This window comes from Hippocampus zosterae, chromosome 5 (assembly GCF_025434085.1).
Source record: "Hippocampus zosterae strain Florida chromosome 5, ASM2543408v3, whole genome shotgun sequence".
NCBI classification, from domain to species: domain Eukaryota; kingdom Metazoa; phylum Chordata; class Actinopteri; order Syngnathiformes; family Syngnathidae; genus Hippocampus; species Hippocampus zosterae.
Genome location: NC_067455.1, coordinates 2,922,227 through 2,948,071, shown reverse-complemented (window position 1 = coordinate 2,948,071; position 25,845 = coordinate 2,922,227). Strand labels below are relative to the sequence as shown.

General features: G+C 44.0%; 2 protein-coding genes across 2 annotated transcripts in view; both read right to left on the bottom strand.

The window, feature by feature from the left end:
* Nucleotides 1-16,559, bottom strand: part of atp1a3b (ATPase Na+/K+ transporting subunit alpha 3b) — a 40,253-nt gene extending 23,694 nt beyond the window's left edge. The window contains exon 1 of the mRNA XM_052064991.1: nucleotides 16,539-16,559. The gene's annotated coding sequence lies outside the window, so the exon portion shown is untranslated. The remainder of the gene's footprint in view (nucleotides 1-16,538) is intronic.
* si:ch73-22o12.1 (nectin-2) overlaps nucleotides 11,292-25,845 on the bottom strand; it is a 109,115-nt gene continuing 94,561 nt past the window's right edge. Inside the window, exons 7-10 of the mRNA XM_052065160.1 lie at nucleotides 12,875-13,010; nucleotides 12,739-12,799; nucleotides 12,513-12,596; nucleotides 11,292-12,056 (exon numbers count right to left, since the gene is read on the bottom strand). Of these exons, the coding sequence (XP_051921120.1) occupies nucleotides 11,838-12,056; nucleotides 12,513-12,596; nucleotides 12,739-12,799; nucleotides 12,875-13,010 (500 nt within the window). The 3' untranslated portion in view covers nucleotides 11,292-11,837. The remainder of the gene's footprint in view (nucleotides 12,057-12,512; nucleotides 12,597-12,738; nucleotides 12,800-12,874; nucleotides 13,011-25,845) is intronic.

Below are 25,845 nucleotides of genomic sequence, written 5' to 3'. Positions count from 1 at the left end.
TCTGCTGGGTCGTCGTCGTTAATTCGGCATCTAAAGCGTTAGATGCAGCGGCGCGGTTAAACTGCTTTCACAACGAGAGCTGGATGGAAAAACTCAAGTTATGGTTCCAATGGAGGTCAAACTCCACTATCGTGACCAAAAGAAAATACAGCTGTTCGAAAGCAACTTAAAATTATAGAATTAGTCAACAAAAAAAAAGCACAAAAATGCAATGAAAAATTCTGAAAAAAAATGTTTACTAGGCTGAGGGCAAACAAGCTTGCTGCTCTTATCGCTCATCAATGAGCAGCGTTGCACCTACTAGGCGCACATGAGACCGAGCAATATTTTGGGTTTTTTGTTTTTGTATGCTCGTCAATCGTCTCTTCCTGTCGTGCTGAAATAGCAGGTGGCCCGCCGGCTGGCTAATTTTGGAGTCGGGGGCTCATTGTGTGCCCGTTGTTTGCCTTTCAGGTCTGCTGAGCTTTCAGTGTGCCTGGATGCCAAAAGGCAAAAGGACCGTGTAGGCTGTCTGGAGGCACGTGACGAGCACTGTCGCCCCCTTCCCTCACTGCAAAAGCAAGCTGTGTGATAAGTGAGCTGCCACGCAGAGGGCACAGCCAGGGGATCCAAGCACCCAAAGGGCCAAGCATCGTCTCCTTGTAATTAGTCATATTGCAAAAAAATATATCGGGGAAAACATTTTTTAAAAAAGCACACAAACGTTGGAAATAAATACATGTATTCCAAAATATGAGATGATATTAGGCGGCCCAGTAGTCCAGTGGTTAGCACGTCGGCTTCACAGTGCAGAGGTACCGGGTTCGATTCCAGCTCCGGCCTCCCTGTGTGGAGTTTGCATGTTCTCCCCGGGCCTGCGTGGGTTTTCTCCGGGTGCTCCGGTTTCCTCCCACCTTCCAAAAACATGCATGGCAGGCTGATTGAACACTCTAAATTGTCCCTAGGTGTGAGTGTGAGTGCGAATGGTTGTTCGTTTCTGTGTGCCCTGCGATTGGCTGGCAACCGATTCAGGGGGGCCCCCCGCCTACTGCCCGAAGACAGCTGGGATAGGCTCCAGCACCCCCCGCGACCCTAGTGAGGATCAAGCGGTACGGAAGATGAATGAATGAATGAGATGATATTAAATAGAAAAAAAAGGGGGGGGGGAGAGAATGCAAAAATATTAAGGAAAAATATCAAAAGTTTACAAATATAAAAATCGTTTTTAAAAAGAAACTTAAAATGTAAGATGAGATATTACATCATGAGAAAAGCATGAGGAAAAAACTGAAAAAAAATCTACAAACGTTTGGCCCCAAAAAATGAGTGGGGAGGCAAAAAAAGTGCAACAATATCACCATCACTTGATGATTATTATATTTGATGAGCAGCGCACGGCAACAAACTGATGAATAATTTTGTCACCATCTTGTAACACTATATGAGCGTGTGTGTGTGTGTGTGTGCGTTTACATGCATGCGCACAGCAGCTCCTCGAGGAGCGACGAGAGTGCTGCTGCACTGGAGGCCATGTGCTCATGTATGTGAGATAGGAAGCGGCCCTTTAATAGCCGCCATCCAATCACGCGCCGGGAAGGGGGATGCTGGGAGCCGGCTGTCCTTGGAAATAACCTTGCGGGGAAGCTGACAGGGAGGGCCTCGGGAATGGCGAGGGGAGATGCTGCATGCCACGTACACTACGTGTGTGTGTGTAAATTGTACACAAACACACGCTCAGTTGCAGAAGACGAATGAATGAGAGCAAGGCAGATAGTTGAAGGACGTGAAGAGGATTTCAAAGTTCAGCAGCTCCCGACTGTCTGGTCCTCTAATACTGGAGAAGAATTTCTCCGAAAACAAGTTAAGATCATGTCAAATCGTCATACATGCTTGAGTCATTGACTTTTATGAGAAAAGTAACCGTTTCGCAAAGAATAAAGTCAGCATTCTGTTCAATAGGAGTCTAAATCATCGACAGAAAAGTCAAGTACAGTATATTAGGAGGAAAATGGACATACATTTTCATCTTTTCATGACTGCTCCGTCTTAAACGGGCACTTTGGATGGCGAACATCCAGTGGGGATGATTGACAGGTCACCTCCATAAGGGGAATGTTCATCCTTGAGCCGATATGGAGGGCGCTGCCCCGTCATGGCCGCGTATGTCACAAAACCCTGGTGAGTGAAGGTCGCCGTGGCGACCATAAGACCCTCCAATTCATTTCACTCCCCGTCACATCGCTCATCTGTCACACACACACACACACACACACAGTGTGTGTATTTTTGTATTTTGTATTTTATTGTGCTTTTTTTATCTGCACAATCAGCTGTTAATTTATTTTGAATATAGTGGATTTCACTTCACTGTATACAACTGTAAATGTATTTCCCTTTTACTTTGTTTTTGTAGTTGACGTTTAGAATTGCACGACAGTAGGTGTTGAGGGTGTTCCTAATACATTGGTTGCATGAAGGGGCCTCTCAGTCCGATGCTGTGCAATGGTAATAATTGTATAGTTGTAATAATGAACTATTCAATTGAACATTGTATTTTCGGCAAGGGTATTTTTATTTTATTTTTTTGTGTACTACATGCACCGAATGTTCGTGTCTATGACTAAATGGCTAGCCCCAAATAGTACAAAAAAGAAAAAAAAAAAAGAAAAAAAAAAGGAGTGTGACTCAACACTACCATTTTGTGATTAGAAGCCAGCCTCGTCAATGCTGGACTTTTTCTTTTTTTAAATATTAATACATTGGATTATTGCCAGCATCCCGACAAGTGGGAGTCAGCTAACATCTTGAATGCCGGCCACAAATTAGGCCGCCCACAGCATGTCTGCTCCTGGCTTCTCCTCACTGCTGATAAGTGCACACAAGCGCATCTGGCCTAAGAAAAGTGCTTACTCGTCAAACACGTCAACAATACAAAGATTGACAAGTGAGAAAACAAAGCTGCTAGGTCGAGCTGTTGCTGCAACTCCCAACTGAAGTTAGCTGCAAAACTGACACACACAAAAAAAAAGAATTGTACCAAGCCCTATAATTTAATCGAACCAAAGTCTGCTATCTTAACGCTAGCATACAATGGAAATGCCATAGACATGCTAATGTAGGCTAACAGCAAACCACTTAAGCGCACTGTGGTTTGTAAGTAGTTTGTAGCTGCATAGTTTATCTTATTTCCCATAAAGTACCTTGTTGCGCCACAATACACGTTGGGCCGCACTGCGAGGGAGGCGGTATCATGAATGGCAAGAAGAGGCAGAGAAGGTTCCCATCTAACACGGCTGTCCGCAACAGTAATTTCCCTTGTTCCAACAGAGCAGAGCACAGTGGAGCCTTGAAATATGAGTTTAAAATCATTCCATCACCATGAAAACGCTCATATCGCAAATCTTTAGTCACCATTCAAGTGACAACAAAACAAAAATAATGAGGAAAAACAATAATATGAATATTAATAATATTGTTCCCGATAGAAATGGTAATGACTTCAATATATTTGAATAGTTTTTGTCACGCTGAATCAATTTAATGCTGCTCCTTCTGCTGTGGCCACCTGGGCAGTGTAAAAAAGACAGATGAACACTGTTCACCGAGATCTCTCAACTCCTCTCTGAGCTCATCGGTACGGCGCTAATATTAGTCATTCAACAGAGTAGATAAAAAAGAAATGACTAAGTACCGTTATGTTGTTTGTCACTACACCGAGTGTGTTCAATCTGTGGCTCAAGGGGTTGAAGTGGCGCAACATAGGAAGCTATTTAGCATTAGCATCAAGCCATCAGATGAAGCTATGGGGTTGTTTAAAATCAACAAGTTGTAAAGTTTCATTCTCTTTTGTTTTGTGTGTAAAGTTTTACACTAATTATCAAGCGGCCATGACAAAGAAACAGTTTGTTGCAAGCACTCCAATCCCATCATCCATATCCAACGCCGTTACCCGATTTATGACTCAGCACTTTTTGTGCGTCTTTCTAGCTCTCAGTTCCCTCTTCTTTCCTCCTCTTCTTCCCATAAGTCTATTTTTAGCTCCCACTCGACATCTTCTCGGCCTACATATTTGCATCTTACATGTGCACTCTTCCGCACGCGGCGGACATCTTGCGTGTGAAGTGATGAGTGGCGTGGAGGCGATGACGAGCATCCACAGCCTCACGGCTGATTGACTCGCGAATCACCCCTCCCACCACATGCGGTCCTGTGAGACATTCCCTGATGCTCGGAGGAAGGAGAGCTCCCAAGGTTATACTGTATATGTGCCAAGATACGGAAGGGGTGGGAGGGGGGTTAGCAAGCTATATGCGCACACACACATACACACACACACACACACACACACACACGCAGGCTTACTGTCTCCTTGACAAAGCTTGAGGGGTGTTGATTGTCAGATTTCCATTTAAAGTGTGACACACATGTGACGGCACCCGATGAGAGGTCATCGGGTGGCGTCACGAGAGCCAGATGAGTGACGCGCAAGGACACACGTGTGGCCATGAATGCATCACGCCCAATCGGCCTTTTCATTTTTGCTGTATTACTCTAATCATCGCGTGTCATTCATTTGAGTTGGATCATTCTCCCGGCTGTATTCTAAAAATTCACTCATATTTTATTCATTTATCGTGGTATTACTTTAATATTTGTTTGATTTTTGTCTTTGTATTTACACGTCTGACACCCATTCAAGGCTTATCTCATTTAAAATATTTCTTGTAAGATATAAAGGAATGGAAAAGTACATGCAATACATGACAGAATTACGTCAATTTCTTTGGTGATTGAGTTATTCATTCATTCATTCATCTTCCGAGCCGCTTGATCCTCACTAGGGTCGCGGGGGGTGCTGGAGCCTATCCCAGCTGTCTTCGGGCAGTAGGCGGGGGACACCCTGAATCGGTCGCCAGCCAATCGCAGGGCACACAGAAACGAACAACCATTTGCACTCACACTCACAGCTAGGGACAATTTAGAGCGTCCAATCAGCCTGCCATGCATGTTTTTGGAATGTGGGAGGAAACCGGAGCACCCGGAGAAAACCCACGCAAGCCCGGGGAGAACATGCAAACTCCACACAGGGAGGCCGGAGCTGGAATCGAACCCGGTACCTCTGCACTGTGAAGCCGACGTGCTAACCACTGGACTACCGGGCCGCCTGATTGAGTTATTGTTTTAACCAAATTTTCCAGAATTAGAACTGCTTGACACTAAACATGACATTTGTTTACGCACGGCTGAACTTGAAAAAGGTGTTCAAATATTAGAATTAAAACATTTCATTTTCTCCACTTTGATTTTTAAAATTATTTTTTTGTCTTACCACATCTAAAATATTTATTTTACATTTTATTATAAAAATATACATGAATTTTGAACCTTTTAAATTGTATTTTGGAAATCCATAATAGTAACAACGATTTTATACCAATCGCCGTTTAGGAACTTTTTTTGCACTTTCCAAACCAAAAATAATCACTTAATTTTAAGATGGTCCATATTTAATGTTCCCCAACATTTCAGGCACTGCTTCCCATCCCCCTCCGTATTAAAGAGCCAAGTAGCGCATGTTGTAATTTTCGTGTCTGCTCTGCGGATCACCCACAATGCAACAGTGCAAGTCTGTGGGCATCCGGCTGTTCACACGGGCTGTATTAGCCACATTATTGTGGCCGGGGACGTGCTCAGTGGCTGAGCTCAATTAGGATTAAGTTGTGGCACATTTAAATAGACCTGCATAGTCGGGCGCCAATGTCAAACGGTTAATCTCAATCTGCGTGCCACAGAATCAGGACGAGTTTTATAATTACAAGCGAGGCTATTTTGCCCTCGGAATGTTTCCCGTGTGGACATGCGGCCTTCTAATAATAATAATCCAATGACAGCCAAAGGAAATCAGAAATTGAAGCAGTGCAATGGCAAGCCAGCAGTATTTATCGGGCAAGTTTCATATACAAGCTAGCTCAACGTGCTTCACGGTGTTAAAGATGCAACTCAAAGGCATTTATGAAACGGGGAATAAAAAGTCGTCTTTACATGTAGCGCAAGAACAAGATTTTGGAGAAATTGAATATAGAAATGCTTGACAAGACCTTAATTATATCACTATACTTACCCTGATAAGTAAAACAACCTCCCATCCACCTATTTTTAGCCTTCGCCTTGCCTACCTAACCTACCAAACGACCCAACTTATTGCTCAAACATTTGATGTACGTGCTGACATACTTGATACAAACCACTGACTCAAATAATTCCCTTGTAAACAACTACGTTCATGACCTACCGATTTACATCACCATCCAAACAACTCACCTGCCTACTTGGCAAAGCAAGGAAATGCCTAGCAACAGTAGATGCTCTCATGCACCAACAACGCTCAGGACAGTTCCAATTCTTGGTAGTTTTAACTCATCAGTATGGGTAGTTGTTCTTATTCAACCTTGTTGGATCTGTCACGTTCTGCCCGAAGCGATAACAGATCGCTCCGTGCAGAACAAGGAAGTAAAGGGTTGGATCCCCGGAAAACAGACAATGAAAAAATCTTGTCAAAGAAAAGGGTGTCTTTAATGACAAAAAACAGAAAGAGCCCGACAGGGAATAAACGGTAACACAAAACGTTGGTCAAATAAGGACCAGGAATAACAAAGAAGGAAACAACAACTGAAAACGCTCGCGGAAAACAAAAAAACGCGAGGAGGGCCTGAATTGGCGGAGATACGAATAATACAAAATCTTAGAGGCTAAACGCGAATAACAAGAGTATCGGCCGTAAGGCAAAAAGGCAACGAGTCAAATAGCAAATAGCGAAATAGAGCGCGAGAGCAAATATGGCACGGCGTGGAATTCTCCGGCAGTGAGAAAACTGCCGGAGTCTCCTAATAAAGGAAGCATAATCATCCCGAAATGAACAACAGGTGTGCAGTCGGCGGGGAGAAAGCCCGCCCCCTGCAGGCAGGCACGGAACGTGACAGGATCAAAGTCTTGATCCAACGTGCTGGTTGTAATCCACAACCCAGTGCACTTAGTATAAATAGCCCAACATTGGCTCGATCCCCGTTTGGACAAAGCGCTTGGTAAGCAATTTGGGTTACGTACTTTGAAGCCAACAGTTTTAAGAGTTTTATGATTCGATGTGGGTTTCACAGCTCGAACGGGTATTCTGAACAACAGTGGCTGTATAAGCAGGAACGCCTCACAAACATTCAAGATTTGTGTACTCTAAAAGGAAGATGGAGGCCACTAACCAGTGATTTATTTTCCCTCTTTCCATTTCACTGTGTTGTTATAAGCATTTCCAGTGTGTGTGTGTACTGCATATACGAATGAGTCGACATGTTTGCACTTGTGCCCAGAAATGTGATACAGGATTAAAATGAAAGGAGTGCCATTGACGACAATGATGATGGTGGTAGCGGTGAAGAAAGAAGCAAGCCAATCAAATAAAAACAAAACCAAACAAACGTTTATCTGTCCCGTGCCAGATAAACGTAGATATCAAAATGAGGGTTGACTGCCAACAGACATCCGGATGATTGTATTTTAGTGTGTTTGGTGTGGGTCAGAAAGGAAACACTAAAAAGGGAGCCCACAAAGCAGCTATACAACAAGGCAACTCGAGCTTTTGTCATCAAATATTCATCATTTCAAACCCCTCTGGCAACGTTATTGCACACGGAAAACATACGTACTGGGACCAAAAAAAAACAAAACAAAAAAGTCAAACATACATTACAGTAGAATGTGTGTGAACATTTTAGGAAAAATATGAAAATAAGATTTTGTTGGACAGTGATATTTAATGGAGAAATTAATTGTCTCACAAAAAAAATTGAAGATAAATGCTTTTAATGGATGTAATGCTACAAAAATACATAAGTATATAATATTATGGGTGGCCCGGTAGTCCAGTGGTTAGCACGTCGGCTTCACAGTGGTACCGGGTTCGATTCCAGCTCCGGCCTCCCTGTGTGGAGATTGCATGTTCTCCCCGGGCCTGCGTGGGTTTTCTCCGGGTGCTCCGGTTTCCTCCCACATTCCCAAAACATGCGTGGCAGGCTGATTCAACACTCTAAATTGTCCCTAGGTGTGAGTGTGAGCGTGGATGGTTGTTCGTCTCTGTGTGCCCTGTGATTGGCTGGCAACCGATTCAGGGCGTCCCCCGCCTACTGCCCGAAGACGGCTGGGATAGGCTCCAGCACCCCCCGTGACCCTAGTGAGGATCAAGCGGCTCGGATGATATAATATTATATTAAATATTAAAGAGTACAATCTATACACACATGTAAGAATTCATACATTCTTATTTGGGGTCAAATCCAATTTTAGGCTCATCTCAAAAAATGATAAACTATTTTAAAATATACCAATACCTTGTTTTGTTCCTTGAATTGATATATTATCATAAAAAACCAAACTAAATAAATATATTTAGAGATACATGAGCTGTTCGTAGGCGGCCCGGTAGTCCAGTGGTTAGCACGTCGGCTTCACAGTGCAGAGGTACCGTGTTCGATTCCAGCTCCGGCCTCCCTGTGTGGAGTTTGCATGTTCTCCCCGGGCCTGCGTGGGTTTTCTCCGGGTGCTCCGGTTTCCTCCCACATTCCAAAAACATGTGTGGCAGGCTGATTGAACACTCTAAATTGTCCCTAGGTGTGAGTGTGAGTGCGAATGGTTGTTCGTCTGTGTGTGCCCTGCGATACAGCTGGGATTAGGCTCCAGCACCCCCCGCGACCCTAGTGAGGATCAAGCGGCTCGGAAGATAAATGAATGAATGAGCTGTTCGCTATGCGTGTTGTGTATTCTCTTCATGATATGTCGCTCCATGATAATCACACTCAAGTTTGACTGACAGTGTCGGACAGGTACTCATATACAATACGATCACAATCAGGGTTGTACTTTGCTGGCCCTTCTCGTGATTGGATCTTTTGATTCAACCTTTCATTCCTTCCACCCGCCCGAGCGCGAGGGCATTTTCTCCAAAGCATCACTCACCACATTGCTGGCGCTCATCCCGACACCTTCCTCTTGTTCTCCTCTCGCACATGGCATTCTTCTGGCCTGGTGTTTGCGCAAATAGCGTACACGTGATGAACCAGGGGGAAGAGAGAAGAAAAAAAAAAATACAAAGAGGTTAGCTTGTTTGAGGGTATCAAATTAATGGCCAAGTCACACACGCTACTGTTAGCTTACCCCACACAATAAAACATGCTAATGGAAGGCTAGTGAAATCCAGTACTTGATGCTAATAACCACCATTTGTTCATAACGGATTGCGATTGTGATTCTTATTTTTCAGCTTCACTGTACCGCGATACACACTCAGCCCAGTCGATAAATAATGAAATATATCATTGCTACTCTGTCTCTCACAGTGACAGTCTGGAACGTAACACCCACTACAACTGGATGGATTGCTGTATTGGTGTATCAGACATAGCAAAGCCATATTGAGTAGTCACCCTAAAACATTCCACAGAGTTCTGATAAAACTGCTCCTGAACCAATCACAACTTTGTAGTTCTTGAAATAGACATCCAAGGTCATTGCCGAGGTGCTGGGCCTTATCAGGCTCAAGCAGGCCTGTACTTCGAAATGTAACTGTGTGTGTGTGTGTGTGTGTGCGTGTACTCACCAACCAAGCCAACAGCACACAGCCAAACATGCTCATCATGGTCATACACATGATGATGGAATCATCATGTGTGCTTCTACGTAGTTGTTTGTTTGTCCAGTGGCGCTGACCCACTAATTCTTCAAGCACCTACTTTTCAAGGAAGTCTTTCCATCTGCCGTTGTGTCCAGCGCAGTTCTCTCAATCCTTTCATCTTCTCCTCTTCTATCGCTATTTTTAACCGGCTTAGCGGTGCCGAAGCGAGCGGGTGTTTATTCTCAGCCTTCGACGGTTACCTGCCTCGCTAATCAGTCGGTTAATCCCGTCATGCAGGAGAATGTCCTTGCTTGACATACTGGTACATAAAAAAGAAGAAAAAAAGTGAAATCTTCAAGCAGTGTTGAATAGGCCTTGCTTGTATGCCTTTTTTTCATCGTGACTCTCCCAAATTCTAATCAAATATTGACACCATGGTTTGGCCGCAGTAAAATGAGCAATTAGCACCCACCTGTGTATGACACCTGGTTCCAATCAGAGCACATATACTCAAATGCTAATTGATAAGTTTGTCAATGTATGAGCCTTGGAATGTGCAACAAATGGCGACTTCAAAGCAAAATGGCCAACATCTGCTCAATTTTGGGCTTGGATCCTTGAGATTTAATTTTTTGAATTGTTCGAATGGGACAAACAGTCAAACACACACACAAATACAAAATGACAACACTCAAAAGGAGCTGCTTTAGGCCACAACTCACACCCAGACACGCCAATCCACGTACTTGGCCTTAAAGGCACACATCCAACACAATACTACGTCGAGTAATTATTTTATGAAACTGGTCTATTTTATTATTTGGTCATGTTTAATGGTGTTTGTATACATTCAATACAGCGCTATTTACCTCTGGAATGTGTTTGTTTCTGCCGGGGGTTAACGTTTTGTAGGTGTACACGTGACCGAGAACATTTGCAAGACGTTGAGGAGAGTGCTTTTTGGTGCCTCCATTACAGTCTCCATGCAGGAAATGAATCACGATGGTCTAAAAATGGCAGATTTTCACGTCACCGGAGGATGTGCAGCTTAAGATAGAAACAGATGAGTCAGACAAGACTGACGTGCTTTATATTTGGTCGCAACCATGAGTAAAATCTGTTAATAAAGACCTCTGATGTTCTTTTGTGATTTAAAGAAGAAAACACACCTACCGTTATTCCTTCCGTGTTAGTTTATTTTTTTTACAGTCAAGAACAAACCTCAAAGCCTCGCGTTTTAGATCTACACTGCCATCGCCCGGAGAACTGGTAGAATTACATCTCCATCGAAAATGATTTGGACTTGCACATCGCCACAGCTAATTTCAAATAAAACATTGGGACATTTACAGCAGACAACAACAAAACAAAATGTTTTACAATATATATTGTAATGTAATGTATATTGTATATTTATATGCCATTTAATATTTACGAACGACTGCTAGCTCACACAAGTGAAATACGGAATCGTCCTTTAATTGAGAATCAAATGTTGCTTCCGTTATTGAAGTACTGTACTGTAATAAGAAGCGTGTTTGAACCGTATTTTTCCAATTGTCCCATGCGTCTGTCACACACACACACACACAAAATATATCAAATATTAAAGCATTGCAATTTTTCGGGACAAAAAAGCATGGCACGGTGTTTTAAAAAAAACAAACATTTATTGAATCGACATAAACTCTGGAAAAATCAAGAAGAGATTTTTTCTTTAAAATAAATGATGATTTCACAACATTATCAACACAAGCACTAAAAATACTACAAAGAGCGGGTGAGGAGGGACTTTAAAATGATTGACCCGTTTAATCAGGAGAGTAGCGGGCTATGCTAACTTAAGAGGGAACTAATCCTTCACTACAGAAGTGGAGATTGTGTCAGATTTCAATGCCGTAATCCTGATTTCCCCTGTTGTCCGTGTCATTATAATGGCAGTTAAACCAAAGTACTAAAAAAAAAAAAAAAAAGTAACAGATACCAATGACCATCTCCATTGGTTTCATCCAATTGGATGTAACATCAATCCATGATAAAATCTACAGTTGAAAATCCCCAACATTCGCCCGAAAAACCTGATTTTGTACTTTTGCTGGCTCAAAATGCTGACATTGACAACAACAACAACATTTTTCAGGAAGTTCACATTCTCAACTCACAAACAGACACACATTCTTATACAGTGGCACCTATCTGCTTACACAAACATGGCAGGAGACACAAAGCTGTCCCCCCGGCTGACGTCGGCATCCTGACGGTACTCCTGCGACTCGTTCCGGCTGCGCTCGTAGAACGGCGGCGCTTCGCCGTTGCCAGGGTCGTCCCACCCGGAGGGCGCGGCAGCGTAGTATAGCACCCGCCCCCCCTCGTCGCCGCCGTTGTCGTCGACCTCGTTGTCATTTGAAGCATCCAGGTCCTGTGACATATTGACACATATATTTCTGCGGGGGTAAAAAGCAGGATTCAAGAGGATTTGGGCTTTTGCTTTTCATTCTTCATCTTCATCTGTCAAAGTTACCAAATGGGAAATTATAGTCTGCCACCATCTACTGGTCAAGAGTGAAACTACACCCCAAAAACGGGAAGCAAAGCAAAATGGTTATAAATTGTAAACATGCGAAAGAAAAAAAAAATCTGCAAAATAACGAACACGGAAGAGAAAATAAAATGACACACGGCAACGAGCGACCAACTGGTTATCATTTCGGAGCAAAGTATTTCTTCTCTCGAAATATTTTGCCAGCTCCAAAAGCACATTTGAGTAAACCTGTTTGGTTAATAATGGATCAGGGAGGAACTGCGACGGTGTCAGGCTTTTGGCATCCGAGTGTGCAGAGTCTTGGAGTTGTTGTCTTGCGTGTGTTATTCTCACCGTGACTGGCTCTGCATCTTGAGTTCTGTAGTATTGCTCATGTAGGAGGCGCTCCTCGGCAGCGGGGGCGTTATTGGTGGTCACCTGCCGCACACACACACACATACACACAGCGTCACTTTTGAAACAAATGACAACACAATGCTCCTCCATCTCATTTTTGAATGACATTTTCATGTGTTACACTCATTAGAATCCCTCGAGGGAACATGCAAGAAAGACTCACTGGCCGAATAGCGGTGTTGTTTTTCTTTTTGGGCGGCGGGGGCTTGTGCTTGGGCGGGCCGCTGCAAAACACGGATAGTTTAAAAAAAAATTTTATATTCAAAAAGTGGGAGCGAAGCATGACACCCAACACTCACTCTCCGTTGAGTTTGCCGGCGCGATGTTTGCGGTACATGGCGACGGCCGTGCCGATGATGGCTACGATGAGGATGACGCCGATGATGGCGCCGATGATGCTGCCCGTGGTGGCGCCTTTCTCGGGAAGGCGTGTGCCTGCGGAAGAACAGAGAAGCGTTCATTCAGCTCCTTTTTAATTACAGTCGTAGCTTGATTTACAAATTTCATTTTTTTAAATCATGGAAAAATAGCATTTTATAAAAACATAGTGTAATAATTAAATATAATGTACAGAATTGAACAGTTTGTGCATTATTATTATTGAAATGTACTTTGTTGAAATAAAACCACAGCCTCGTTTTCAGTGCACAAGGTCGACGGCGCTATTGTAATATCTTGTTCATCATGATGGTAGCACTTGATTATTATATATTATAAATATTTTTTGAGGTGGTATTGGGCGTAGAAAGATTGAGGATCAAGTCATGGAAGATAAAGAATATATGCCTGTGATTATCGATACAGTATGCGATCCATCTACTGGTGTTGCCCCACCGTTTGTGTGCACGTGAACCGCGGCTGACGCGAACTGTGAGCACGTCAATTGCCATTTTCCGTTCCAGCATTCGCATTAAGCAAGCGGGCCGTCTTTAAGGCAGTGTTATTAGGTTGTTTTAAGTACACAAGGTGCAATTCTCTTCGTTTTATGCCAGGCAATTCTATTTAAACATCCTGAAGCCTCGTTTATTTAGATGAATCGTTCACTAATTGCCAAAGTGCTGCTTGTTGTTAAGTAAGCCTCGTTCTCAAGAATAAGGGTGCCCTTATTAAAAAAAAAATCGATCGTAAAGACTCTCAATCAGCATTTGGTTCCACTAAAAGTACAAGTGTTCTCAACATCCCCCCCCCCACACACACACACACATGCAATGAATATTGACTTTGACAGAGTGATGTCATTAGGCGGCATTTTTCCCTGGGGGATTATGCAAATGAGGAAGCGATTAAAGGGCAGAGAAGACTTGATGATGACTTGACGGGTGCAAACTGTGTTCCTGCTAATTGGATAGGACATGGTTTCGACTTTTTGTGCTTGTCTAATTTCCTTTCTCTTCTTACCATACACGTCTTCTACTCATTTTTTTGCGCACATTCAGAAGTGTCTTCAGGTGCGTTGCTCCTAAAATACTTGATGTGTGGACTTCAATGATTCAATGAACAGAAAAACATTTTGTACGGTCTCATTTACTGTCATGCAAAACACATATTTACATATCTTGGTAGGGGAAAAACAACATCACGTGTGTGATGATACTGTCTCATCAGAATCACATCATATCCCAAAATGTCCCCATTGTGAGACTGACAGGCTTAATCAAATTCGATTAAATGCATAATATTATGCAGCATAGAACAAATGTGATTTATTTATTTACACCTTAGCTCAAAGAACACTGACGACTACACTCAATAGGATGTTGATAAACCACATTCGTCGTCAAGCTTTAAGAAGATATTAACGCAATGTAATCTGACATAGTAAAAAAAAGTATTTCTTCATAACAAAAATGAAAATGCAATTAATGGCCTTTCTTTAAAAATCTGATTTATGAAATGGTGAAAAGTAAAAGTACCAAGTCTGATTACATATACTAAGACTGTATACGCAGAGTGAAAATAAAATAAATAAAATAAATGATTAAAAAGATACGTGATCCTTCTGTCTTAAGTGTCTGTCGGTCTGTGTTTCAATTGAAAAGATTTGTATTTTGCGTTGTAAGGGCAAAAGTTGTGTTGGAAAACAATCATTTCAACGAAGCGGTGTTGTTTCGTTTACGTCATCGAATGTAGTGTCAGCCATCGTCCACATGGCGGTGCTGTGCCTCCTTAAAATACAGCCCAATCGCTCACTGTGAAGGGTTTCCTTTTGGATTTCAATGTGATTGCGCCTCATTGCAACAATTGCATTTTTTTCCACCCCCATACGGAAAACCACCATCCACCATTTTGGCTCTTGATTTGCTTTTCACCCATTTTGAACCGACTTTGTGGCCGGCTCTTTATCTCAACAGTCGTCATTTTCCGGCCCGCAGTGTCATTGTGTGGCTCAGTGAGAGGGACTCTGAGATGCGCTCCCGCCCTCTTTGATAACCTCTGCCAGGGAATCCTGGAGGCGAGGGAGCACGACCAAGGCCAATTTACAACACGTCAACGTGAACCGGGTGCGCCCTCTGCTTGTTCCCATGTAATAACAACGAGTTGCACTGTGTGTGTGTGTCTGTGTGTGTGCGCGTGTGTGTGTGTGTGGGCATACCTGGATATACACTTCCTGAATGCACCCCCATTACACGGTAACTACAAACTGCAATTCCCCTCAGAAATACCGTATGGAATTATGTATCTGGAAATGCCAGGAGACGCCGCTGGCTGAGCTGAAATGAATTCATGACTCATAAATCTAGAATTGTTTATTCCCCCCCCCCCCCCACCCCCCCAATCGCAACATATTCTTTCCTCACATTCTTCCATGCCTGTCAGGTGGATTCTTCGCAATGATGCCTCGAAAGAATTCAAAACTTTGGAGGTTTGGATAAACAGATCACGTGAGGCCGCGGTGTGTGTGTGAATAGCAATTGAATGCATCCGTTCCAGTATCACCCCCCCCCCCCCACAAAAGACAACAGAAATGCTTGTCATGGATTTTTAGAATTGTAATGAATTCAAAAATTTGTCATGATTTAGTGCTGCCTTCCAATGAATTGCGCTGCTCCTTCTGGTGTGCCCATCTTGGCCACCAGGAGGCCAAGATGTGGAGCCATGCAGACCAAAACATTCATTCATTCATTCATTCATCTTCCTAACCGCTTGATCCTCACTAGGGTCGCGGGGGGTGCTGGAGCCTATCCCAGCCGTCTCCGGGCAGTAGGCGGGGGACACCCTGAATCGGTTGCCAGCCAATCGCAGGGCACACAGAGACGAACAACCATTCACACTCACACTCACACCTAGGGACAATTTAGAGCGTCCAATCAGCCTGCCACGCATGTTTTTGGAATGTGGGAGGAAACCGGAGCACCCGGAGAAAACCCACGCAGGCCCGGGGAGAACATGCAAACTCCACACAGAGAGGCCGGAGCTGGAATCGAACCCGGTACCTCTGCACTGTGAAGCCGACGTGCTAACCACTGGACTACCGGGCCGCCCCAGACCAAAACAAAACAAAACATAAACAACGATTCATCTACGACTGAGCATTTTTCTAATGAAAATAAAAACAAGACAAAATGAATTCTCAGGGGAAGGCTGGAACGGATGAGCGGCATCTCTGTTGTTCTCAATGGCAAGTGATGATTTGCATAACGCGAAGCGCCTGTTGTATTGCATCACGCTCAGACGAGAGCCCCCTTTCACAATCTTGTGCAACAAACCCCGCCCGCCGCACAAGCACGCGCGCATGCATATTTAATAGGTAGCGGGAAAAAAAAAAACACACGAAGAGGGAGAATCCAGCAGCACTCAGACGGAATCAAGTCGTGTTGTTTGTGTGGACAAAGTTCACATTGCAAGCGAACAAGTGAAAAGGTCAGCGGCGCTCCTCTGGGCGGATCAATGTGAGGAGCGGGCCTGTTAGCTACACGTGTATACCTTCCCATCCGTCCTCGACGCCCTGACCCGTCACTCAACCGAACACTCTCTCTCGTATTTCCCACGGGGCCTAGAGGAGCTAGCGGTGGTCGTGGGGAAGATGGAGTATTAAAGGAAGAGGAGATGAGGATGGATGCTTGGCTGCAAGTGTCAGAAGTGAACGCGGATCCGCTTGAGCGAGTTGAAAATGCTGCCGGGTTGTTTGACGTTTGGATGTCAAGCAATACGTCAAAGTTTATTACTACCTCCAGCGTTCCAGGAGGTCATGACAAACCAACACACCAAACGAGCAACATATCAAAACCACTTCACCACCAAGTCAAGCCAACCAACCAAAGAATCTGACCAAAGCCACAAAAAGCAACCATCCAACGGGGCTAATCGACCCCCGCGAATAATTACTCACTTCCTGTACCTGCAGTTCAACATGTTGAGATCACCGCGACCTAAAAGTGACTAAAAGCCTTCCCACGCCAAAGCACTGGATGACTCAAACGACGAAGGCCGCTGTGAAATGAGCGACAAATGATGACTTTTCCCAGGAGTTCGGTTGTACTTTGTACTTTTTATTTGCTCAACTACGACAGTGGACACTCTTGGTTGGATGACCTCAAAGTTCGAGCGAGTATGAAACGCTCAGCCAGAAGAGGGACTCGTTGGCAGATGAGTGGAGGGGGGCCGACGGAGTTCTAGAGAACAAAAAAGTGTGTGTGTGTGTGTGTGTGTGTGTGTGTGTGAGAGAGAGAGCTGATGCAGATGCAGAGGCAAGCCAAATGAAGGCTGTGATTAAGAGGCTGGCTCCAGATAAGCACAGAGGGATCCCCCCCCCCCTCCACCCCCCCACCCCTACACAGCTGCAGCAGGAAGTGGCAAGATCAAAAATCTTCCGTTCTTTCCTGGGCAGGACAATGATAAACACGCCCAGCTAGCCTGTACAGCCCTCGGATGACCCTTGCCCCCCCCCACCCGTTCCCCAAATGCTGCTACAATTTAGGATTTTGCCTGTTTTGGTGTTGTAATACATCTTGCGCAAATCTGCGCCGTCTCCCCATTGCATTTCTTATCTGCTGTGCCTAACTAGTGGAGATAAGCCTGTTTTTATTACCCTCCCCTGACCTCCCCCCACACACATACAAAAAAAAGTTTGCACTCCGAAATTGCCATTCCTTTCACACTCGCAAAAAAAAAAAACTTTTCGCCAGATAATGTGGCTGCTTTTGGCTTAAGAGATTAGGTGCTTGATGGGGAGAGGGGGAAACCCCCCCGCCCCCCCCCAAACAATCCCACTGTAGCCAAGATCAATTCCTAATGGGTTGGCTTGAATTTTTAAAAGAGGACAGTCAGGCAAAAAAAAAAAAAAAAACAATTCTCCGAAAGCCTCGGGTGACCTCTGGGACGGGGGGGCGGTGACGCTGCGGGATTGTCCGGCCTCGTGTAAATCCCTTCCCCCGGGTTACTCTCTGCACAGCACGCTCGTCAAGAAGACGAGCAGCGTCTGTTTAATGATATAAACCCGCGGCGTTTGATCATCACCAACACCATTAATGTGCAAGACGGAGCAAACACTTGCTTGATTTGCTATTCCCTTTCAAAATCTCCTCCTTTTTCATCAGATATGTACATCCAAGCAAACTTTTCGCAAAGAGACCTGACGGAGTTGTATTTTTTTTTTTTAGGGTGGGAGAGGTGGGGGGGTTGTTTTTTTTTTTTAACTCTTAAAAATTCCCTAAAATATGTCATCCTCCCAAAACCGCTGCGCATAAAATTGTTCATATTTTCTCCCCACTACAAACCAGGCGTTCTTTTTAAAGCACGTCAGTCTCACATTCGATGACAGCGTTGACATCAAGGGTGATTCATCCAAATGTATATTGGTGATTAATCAGGGGTTTAAAAAAAAATTGTCGATTTTTTTTTGGGGGGGGGTAATTTTCCCCCCCAATGTACCTCTATGGGCACCAATTATACAGAGATTTCTGCTGTTTGCGGGGGCGACCAGGTCCTCTGTCCTGGAATGGCGGGGCTCCACCGTGTAGTTCTAAGTTGTACTATCGCCATTGACCACTAGATGGCAGAAATGGCTTCAATGCACCTGCAAGTGTGATTATACTGCCCTCTACCCCCACTAGAATGCGAGTGGGCCCTTTTGCAAATTTGTAATGACTTGCAGGACAAAGATTTTGTGCGAATTTTTTTTTGAAGTGTTTTTTTGAAAAAAAAAAAAACACTTAATTGCACTTCGTGTTGGTTTGTCCTTGAATAGCAAATTTTTTTATGCAAGACGTGGAACAACCCCTGCCCCGGCATACTCCTGTTAAGGTAAAAGTGAGATTAAAAATGAGACTTTTTGTCGGTAGGATTCAAAGCGGCCGTTCTTTTTTATTTTTTGGTGTAGCTTTAGCCTTATTTAAAGGACACTTTTCCCATTCTCACTTTCTTTTCAAATGAAACTCCTCTGGCAAATCGCACCTCAATCCATTTAAAGGAACTACAAAGGCTTGAAAACCGTACCCAGACACAAAAACGTCCCTGGGATCTTCTTTTCCCATAGTGAGTTAGAGGCGATCACGCGACCAACGCAGCGCCTGGAGATGAGATGAGATTAGGACAGAATAAATTGATGGCCTCTGAAGGAGATTAAGTCAAAGAACAGCGCGTGTAATCTCATTGCTCACTAAGAGAAATCCTAGCCTTTGGATTTGGGAGGTTAACTGGGCACAACCCTTTTGCAAATCTATTGATGCCGAGCTGGGCCGCAGTGCGAAGAATGCGGAATAATCGGGCCGCGCGGGGAAAAAAAAAGCAGCGGTTTGGGTGCGGAGCGTGAAGAAAAACGGAATACACGAAGCGAGCGGAGGATCTCGCGAGCCAGCGCATCGACAACGGCGCACGCTCTTAAATTATTCACAATCAATGCATGTGCTGCAGTGCAGATAGTTGCACTCGCCACACGTTTTTGACATTTTGACTTGAGATGACGGCCGAGTTGTACTGCCGTGAGTCGACTGACTCCGCCTCTCGTTTCATCCTCGCAGCCCTCGTCGAACGCGTCACACGCAAGGTAAAGAAAAACATTTTGAATAGGAAAAAGGTTCCTGTTCCTTCCTTCTGGTGTGCGCAGTTTGACCAACAGAGGGCGGTCACAGCTCCTGAGTAAGCTACTGTAATAGTAGTTCTTTGCAGAGGATAAAGAATATACACTCACAGGCATTTCTCTTTCAAGGGTAACACTCGTCCACGGTGTTTTACATTGTTTGTTAGCATTAAGCTAACTTGTCTATGACAAAAGCAAAACGGGGAACTACAAAGAAAAAAAGCAAAACACATTTAACCAGACACCCAATGTACTCCTCTGTGTTTGATGCCCTAATTTTAAACCCTAACCCGAGTTTTAAACCTTACTTAGAAACTAGTTAGCTAGTTTAAAAAATATATATATTTTCACTTTTGTTCAGCATTCAGTTATCAGTGTCAATATTAGCATCATTTTAACTGAGCGTGCCATATTTATCTCTTCTGATATCACGAACAAGTCACAATGGATGGATCTCATTTCGGAATGTTCCATTGCTCCTCGACCAGGACGTTATTCTCACGGCGTAATATTAGTAGCATCGCAATTGTCTTCAATACGCATCAAAGTTCAAGGCTCGAGCAGCGAGGAGGAGCCAGCAGCTAGTGATAACAGATCAACACGCGGCTCAAATGCCGAGCAGATGTTGCTGGCTGAACTGAAGTCTAGCGAGGTACGCTCAGGTCTGCACAGCTACGAAATCTATGACAGGGGTCCTTTTGTTTTTCCTTCATTTTTATTGATTTATTTATTTTTTTGTGCCGCAGAAAGCCAAAAGAAAAATCAAAACTCAGACCGGATCTAATAATGATGCTGGCCATATTGAGGTCTTTTCATTTCATTGGTAATCAGCTGCGATGACGCGCTTTTTTTAAAATCCACTCAGCCAACAACACCGAGCTGGCCTTGTCTTGCCTACTTGGGGCAGCATCATTTTTTTAAAAAATTATTTTATTTTAATTTAATTTAATTTAATTTAATTTAATTTTATTTTTAAGCCGCATGGTAGTAATGGGGAGACACTCTTTACATGATGTGTGTGTGTGTGTTGTTGGGGAGACAGTGTGTTGCCTGCCACAGTGCATCAGCACACTTGGTTGCCTTGGGAGAAGCCGAGGATCTCACACACACACACACACACACACACACACACACACACACACACACACTTACACACACTTACACACAAGGTCGCCGAGTGCCTGTGTCTGTCGTCTGCCTGTCGATATTTACAGTCCACTTTGCGCGGCCGTAAACAAATGCACAGAAAAAGAGAGTAAGCAGAAGAGGGGGGTGGGGGGGGGGCGAAGTGGAAGAGCTGTGTCATGAGTCAAATGTAGCCACTCAAGGATGCAAAGGACACACGGACACACACACATGCATACACACAAAATTTGAAGCTGCTGTCATCCACAGCTAACGCCCTAACACTCACATGGCCCCCCCCCCCCATCCCACCAGACCACCACCACGCTACAATACATACACGATTTTCAATGCTAAGAATTTTTTTTTTTTGGTGTGTGTGTGTGTGGCCCGGTGAGCCAGTGGTTAGCACGTTGACCTCACATTGCAGAGGTACCGGGTTCAATTCCAGCCCTGGAGACCGTGCGTGGGTTTTCTCCGGGTACTCCGGTTTCCTCCCACATTCCAAAAAACGTGCATGGAGCACTCTCTAAAATTGTCCCTACGTGCGAGTGTGAGCACGAACGGTTGTTCGTCTATGTGTGCCCTGCGTTTGCATTAGCATTTATGGCAATCGTTTTGAATACATTTAATGACAGCAAGTAAGCTTTGTGAAATGATACGGAAAGCAAGACAGATGATAGAAAACGTCTGCAATGGGATTTGACTGACAACAACAAGACATAAGTTCTCTGTACAGCCCCAAAGATAAAAGATGACAGGAGGAGCGTTCAAGGAAGAAGATTGATTCATTCTCCGAGACGCATACTCGGGAAGAGTTTAGTACACACACAACAAGAAACAAAAGGAAATCTACACTGTCAATGGCCCAAGGTTAGAATATCATCCAAACACGACTGTGCGTATGTATTTGGGGACTGGATAAAAAAAAAAAAAAAATACATATCGAGCATTGCAGCTTTCAATTGTGTTCAGTCAAAAATTGCTTCCACTTCAAGGCCATTTGTCTGTCACTGTATCTTTTTTTTTTTTTCGGCAGGAGAGCAAACAGCATTAGGACAAGATAACAGCAAGCAAATCACGCATAACAAGAACGAGCATGTAGCTCGGTCTCCTTAACATTCCTTGTTAAAACCATAAAGCCCCCATTCCAGTGAACTGACTGTTTTCAAAGGCAGCGAATGTTGCGATCACTTCAGGGGTCGTTCAAGGTCGCAATAGTTTCGGTGATTTTTTTTTTTTTTCCAAAATTCCCTTACGGCAAGCAAAGCGCAGATGAACGTCTCCAGAATGTCTGGCGCACATTTTCTGGCCTTGAAAGAACCCGGACAAGCCTTGTGAAGCTATCTTGTTAAGCTAGCTTCACAGATAGTAACTCGGCCTGGTAACGTTAGCATTTTAGCAAAAGGTTAATCCAAATCGGGAGCTCATAACTGATCTTGTTAGCGCCATGGAAAAATAACGCTGACTAATCACGTTAGCATTCCGGCACAAAGATTGATAAAAGGAGCAGATAGATTTCTGGCCTCCTCATTTTAGCTTGCTAGCTGGTAAACTAGCCTTTTAGCACTGAGCCTAGCCAAAGTTTGTTGTCGTCGTAAGTAGGCCTCATAATGTTTTATTACGTGTAATTTTCCGCCACTTTTTTGGTTATTTAACGTTCATTAATATGTTGTGTGGACCTGTTCCGTTTTGTTTGTGGCTGTGACACTCGTTCATTCGCTCACTTTAAAAATATCGTTTCACAGTACTGCATTTTTCACACCTAGCAAAGCATTTTTAGGCTCACTTTGCTCCTGAAAGTTGGCATCCTTTCACTTTGATAGATGTTATCCATATCAGTGTCGTATTCTGAGTAAAGGCTAATTTCACAATGCCATTTAAGTGCTAAGGGCTCATTTAGGTTAAGTGCTTAATTTCAGTGGGCAAAGTTAGCAACAATGGTTGATTTCATTGAAAATGTTCAGGTAGCGTGTTCAATCCCCGCATGCTGAATTGGACCCCCTAACGGGTCAATTCTTGCCTCCGAGCCGTTTATGTTTGACATTACCGGCTTGAGTGCCGAAGATTGCAGAGCTGTTTTTCTACCCGCTCAGCCTCCAGGCACCATGTAGACAGTGAGGAGTAGCGTCTGCGTTTACCTGGCCTCCCACCTCTGGCGAAAAGGCACTCTCACCTCATTAGGCGGCACTGAGCCGAGCTCCAACGCCATTGTCCTCTCTTGCGTCTCCCGACTCACAGCCGGCGTGCTGCGCCGTAATAGAGACGCGGCCTACTCCCCGGCAAAAGCAAGTCGTGGCCAATTGGCGGACATGTCATCTTGCCGTCTTGCCTCTGTTTTTATTGTATCATGCTTCCGCGTGGTTACGCCTCCTCAAGCGGCGGTTAACCTTAATAACGTCTGCATTGTGTGGCCGTAAATGCGTAATCGTTATTTTGTGGCTGAGCACGTTGACATACACCAGGCATGTCCAAACTCCGGCCCGCGGGCCAAATCCGGCCCGCGGTCGAATTTCATCCGGCCCTCGGCCCCTGTCATAAAATCAGTCCCGTCTGGCCCGCAGGTTGGGCGCAATGGAACACGTGTTGCATTGACTGAGGTCTCGTAGACTGGTGAGTAATGTTTCATAGAGTACTGCTTCCCTCTAGTGGCTAAATGAGTAATAGCATTTAGACACTAGAGGGCATCACTCACGAGTTGAAAAGTCATGGTGATACATTGTATGTTTCAAATCAATCAATTTGCACTCAGGAGACTTCTGTTTAAGAAAAAGTCAAGTGAATAAGCAGTTGCATGTGATATACCTGTTTCAAATGAACCAAAAGAAATTCTTAAGATTGTTGAAATTAAAATAAAAATGGACATGTGAAACAGACTGGCTTACTAAAATTTGTTGAACAATTTTGTTGTTCAATGTAAAGAATGTCAGCCAAGGTCGGCCCCCCGACATTTTACCACATAAAATCTGGCCCCCTTGGCAAAAAGTTTGGACACCGCTGACATACACCATTCAGGGGCAGAGCTGCGGTCTGCCTAGCCACCCCACGCGCGTGCCGTCGTGCAACATTCCTTCGCGCCATCATGGCGATTGCTTGATGAAACGCGCAGCGCTTCAGCTCGTCAAAGAACTTTCATGAATTCAAGAGGTAAGCGTCAAGGCCTTCAATTTTGAAGAAAAAAAACAATGTGTCACGATACATGTGTCAGTAGTCACGATTACGGCAATTTTCCTGACATTGAGGCTATTTTTTTCAAACTTGTAAAATGTAAGTTCGTGTTGGTTATGAATTGGAGGCGTTATTTAGTCTTGGACTTGGGTGCACCGTGGACATTGTGAGAGGCATCAAACTGCATCCACAAGGCTGAGGAATGAAATGTGTCACTTTTTGCGGAATGCATCAACTAGTTTGTCATTGTGTTGGAGGAAGGAAAGCGAAGAGGAGATGGCGACGCGAGAGAGATGCGTGGGAGGCAAAGCAACGTTAGAAGATGGCATAAAAAGTGCATGGGCGGCACAAGGAAAGTATCTTGACAGCATCAACTAATGAGCTCGTTCGGTGATGGGAGGTAATGATGCACAAATACTTGGATACTGTTTCTTAAGTCGACTCTTCAGGTTCCTCTCGTTAAGTATTTATTTCTTTTAAAAAGACTATTTACTTTTACTGCCACCGCTTGAAAACAGACGTGCCCTTTCTAAAGTTTGAAAGTTAATGAGAGGGAATCGGTTATGTGTATGATTGACAGCGGATTCTACTTCCTCATGCACACGGGTGGCCAACTGGCAGCCTATGGAAAACAGCCACACTTTGAGGGAGTGGCCCTCAAATACGATAAGGGATTAAAAAATATATATTTTTAACTGCATTTGAGCAGTTTTAAGTTGTAATGAAGGTGTTCACCACTAGATGGCAGATATTGCTCAAAAGCACCTCGAACACCAAGGCAAGTGTGATCAAATTTTCAAAATTAAAAAAAATTAAAACATGGAGGAACGGGACACTACAATTACGCAGAAAATCATCCACAAGGGTCTTTGGGTACACCCTCAACTTGTTTCCAGCCAATGGCAGGACACGCCAAAACAAACAACCATTTGTGCTCACAATCACACCTATGGACAACTTAGTGTTCCATTAACCTGTTTTTGGATGCGTGTTTTGGAACGCGGGAGGAAACCGGAATACCCGGAGAAAACCCACTCAGATTTCAGCTTCTGCCATGTCAATCTAAAACTGCCAAGGGCCTTCAAAATGAATCGCGAAGGCCGATGTGACTCAAACCATTAGCTGCGGGACTGTGCCTTTCACCAATCGGATTTCAGATTTTTCCTCTCCGTGACGTCTCGACTCAACTGTATTTCTAGAGCACTTTAAAACAACCACCGCTGTACACAAAGTGCTGTACTTGGAGCAAATATCATATATACAACAATAAAGCAATAAATAGATAGATGTAGATAGTAGAAAGCACAAAAACAGCAAAACTAAGATCAAGTCATGCGGAGTCAAAAGCCAAAGAATACAAATGAGTTTCGAGATGAGGTTTAAAGATGCTAATCTCATTGCGAGGGGTATTTTCTGTCCTCTCATTGCTTGGACAGAGCAAAACTTGTTTGGAGCAACTTGGACTCGCCACTATTTGAGAAAGATCGGTCCAATACGTTGCTGGAAGGTTTGTATCACTGCAACATACAGTACATGCTAATTAGCTTGAAGCTAGCAGACTGAAACGCTAAGCTACGTGGTTGTTTAAAATAAACGAGGTGTCATTCCATTTATTTCATCCCACTATTTGCCAAGTGAGTTGAATCGCGTTCCCCGCTACCATGCAACGCTTCAATCTCAAATCTGTATTTTATTGACACATTATTTTACACACGTTTGATGTTTTTGTCACGTGATTAGATTCGGACACCGATTCTGACTTTGTACGTGACGCATTTGAGTACTGTTCTATTGTGTCTTTATGTAATCTGAAATGCTTTTTTATCATTGGGACATAATAGTGGCAGCATGAGAAGCCTGAATTAAGTCGGCTAAGTCCCCAATTGCAAGCCCAGGTACCGCCCAGGAGTGGTACCAAAAGGATTAATTTCCATCACGACAGCGCTTAGACTCGTTGAA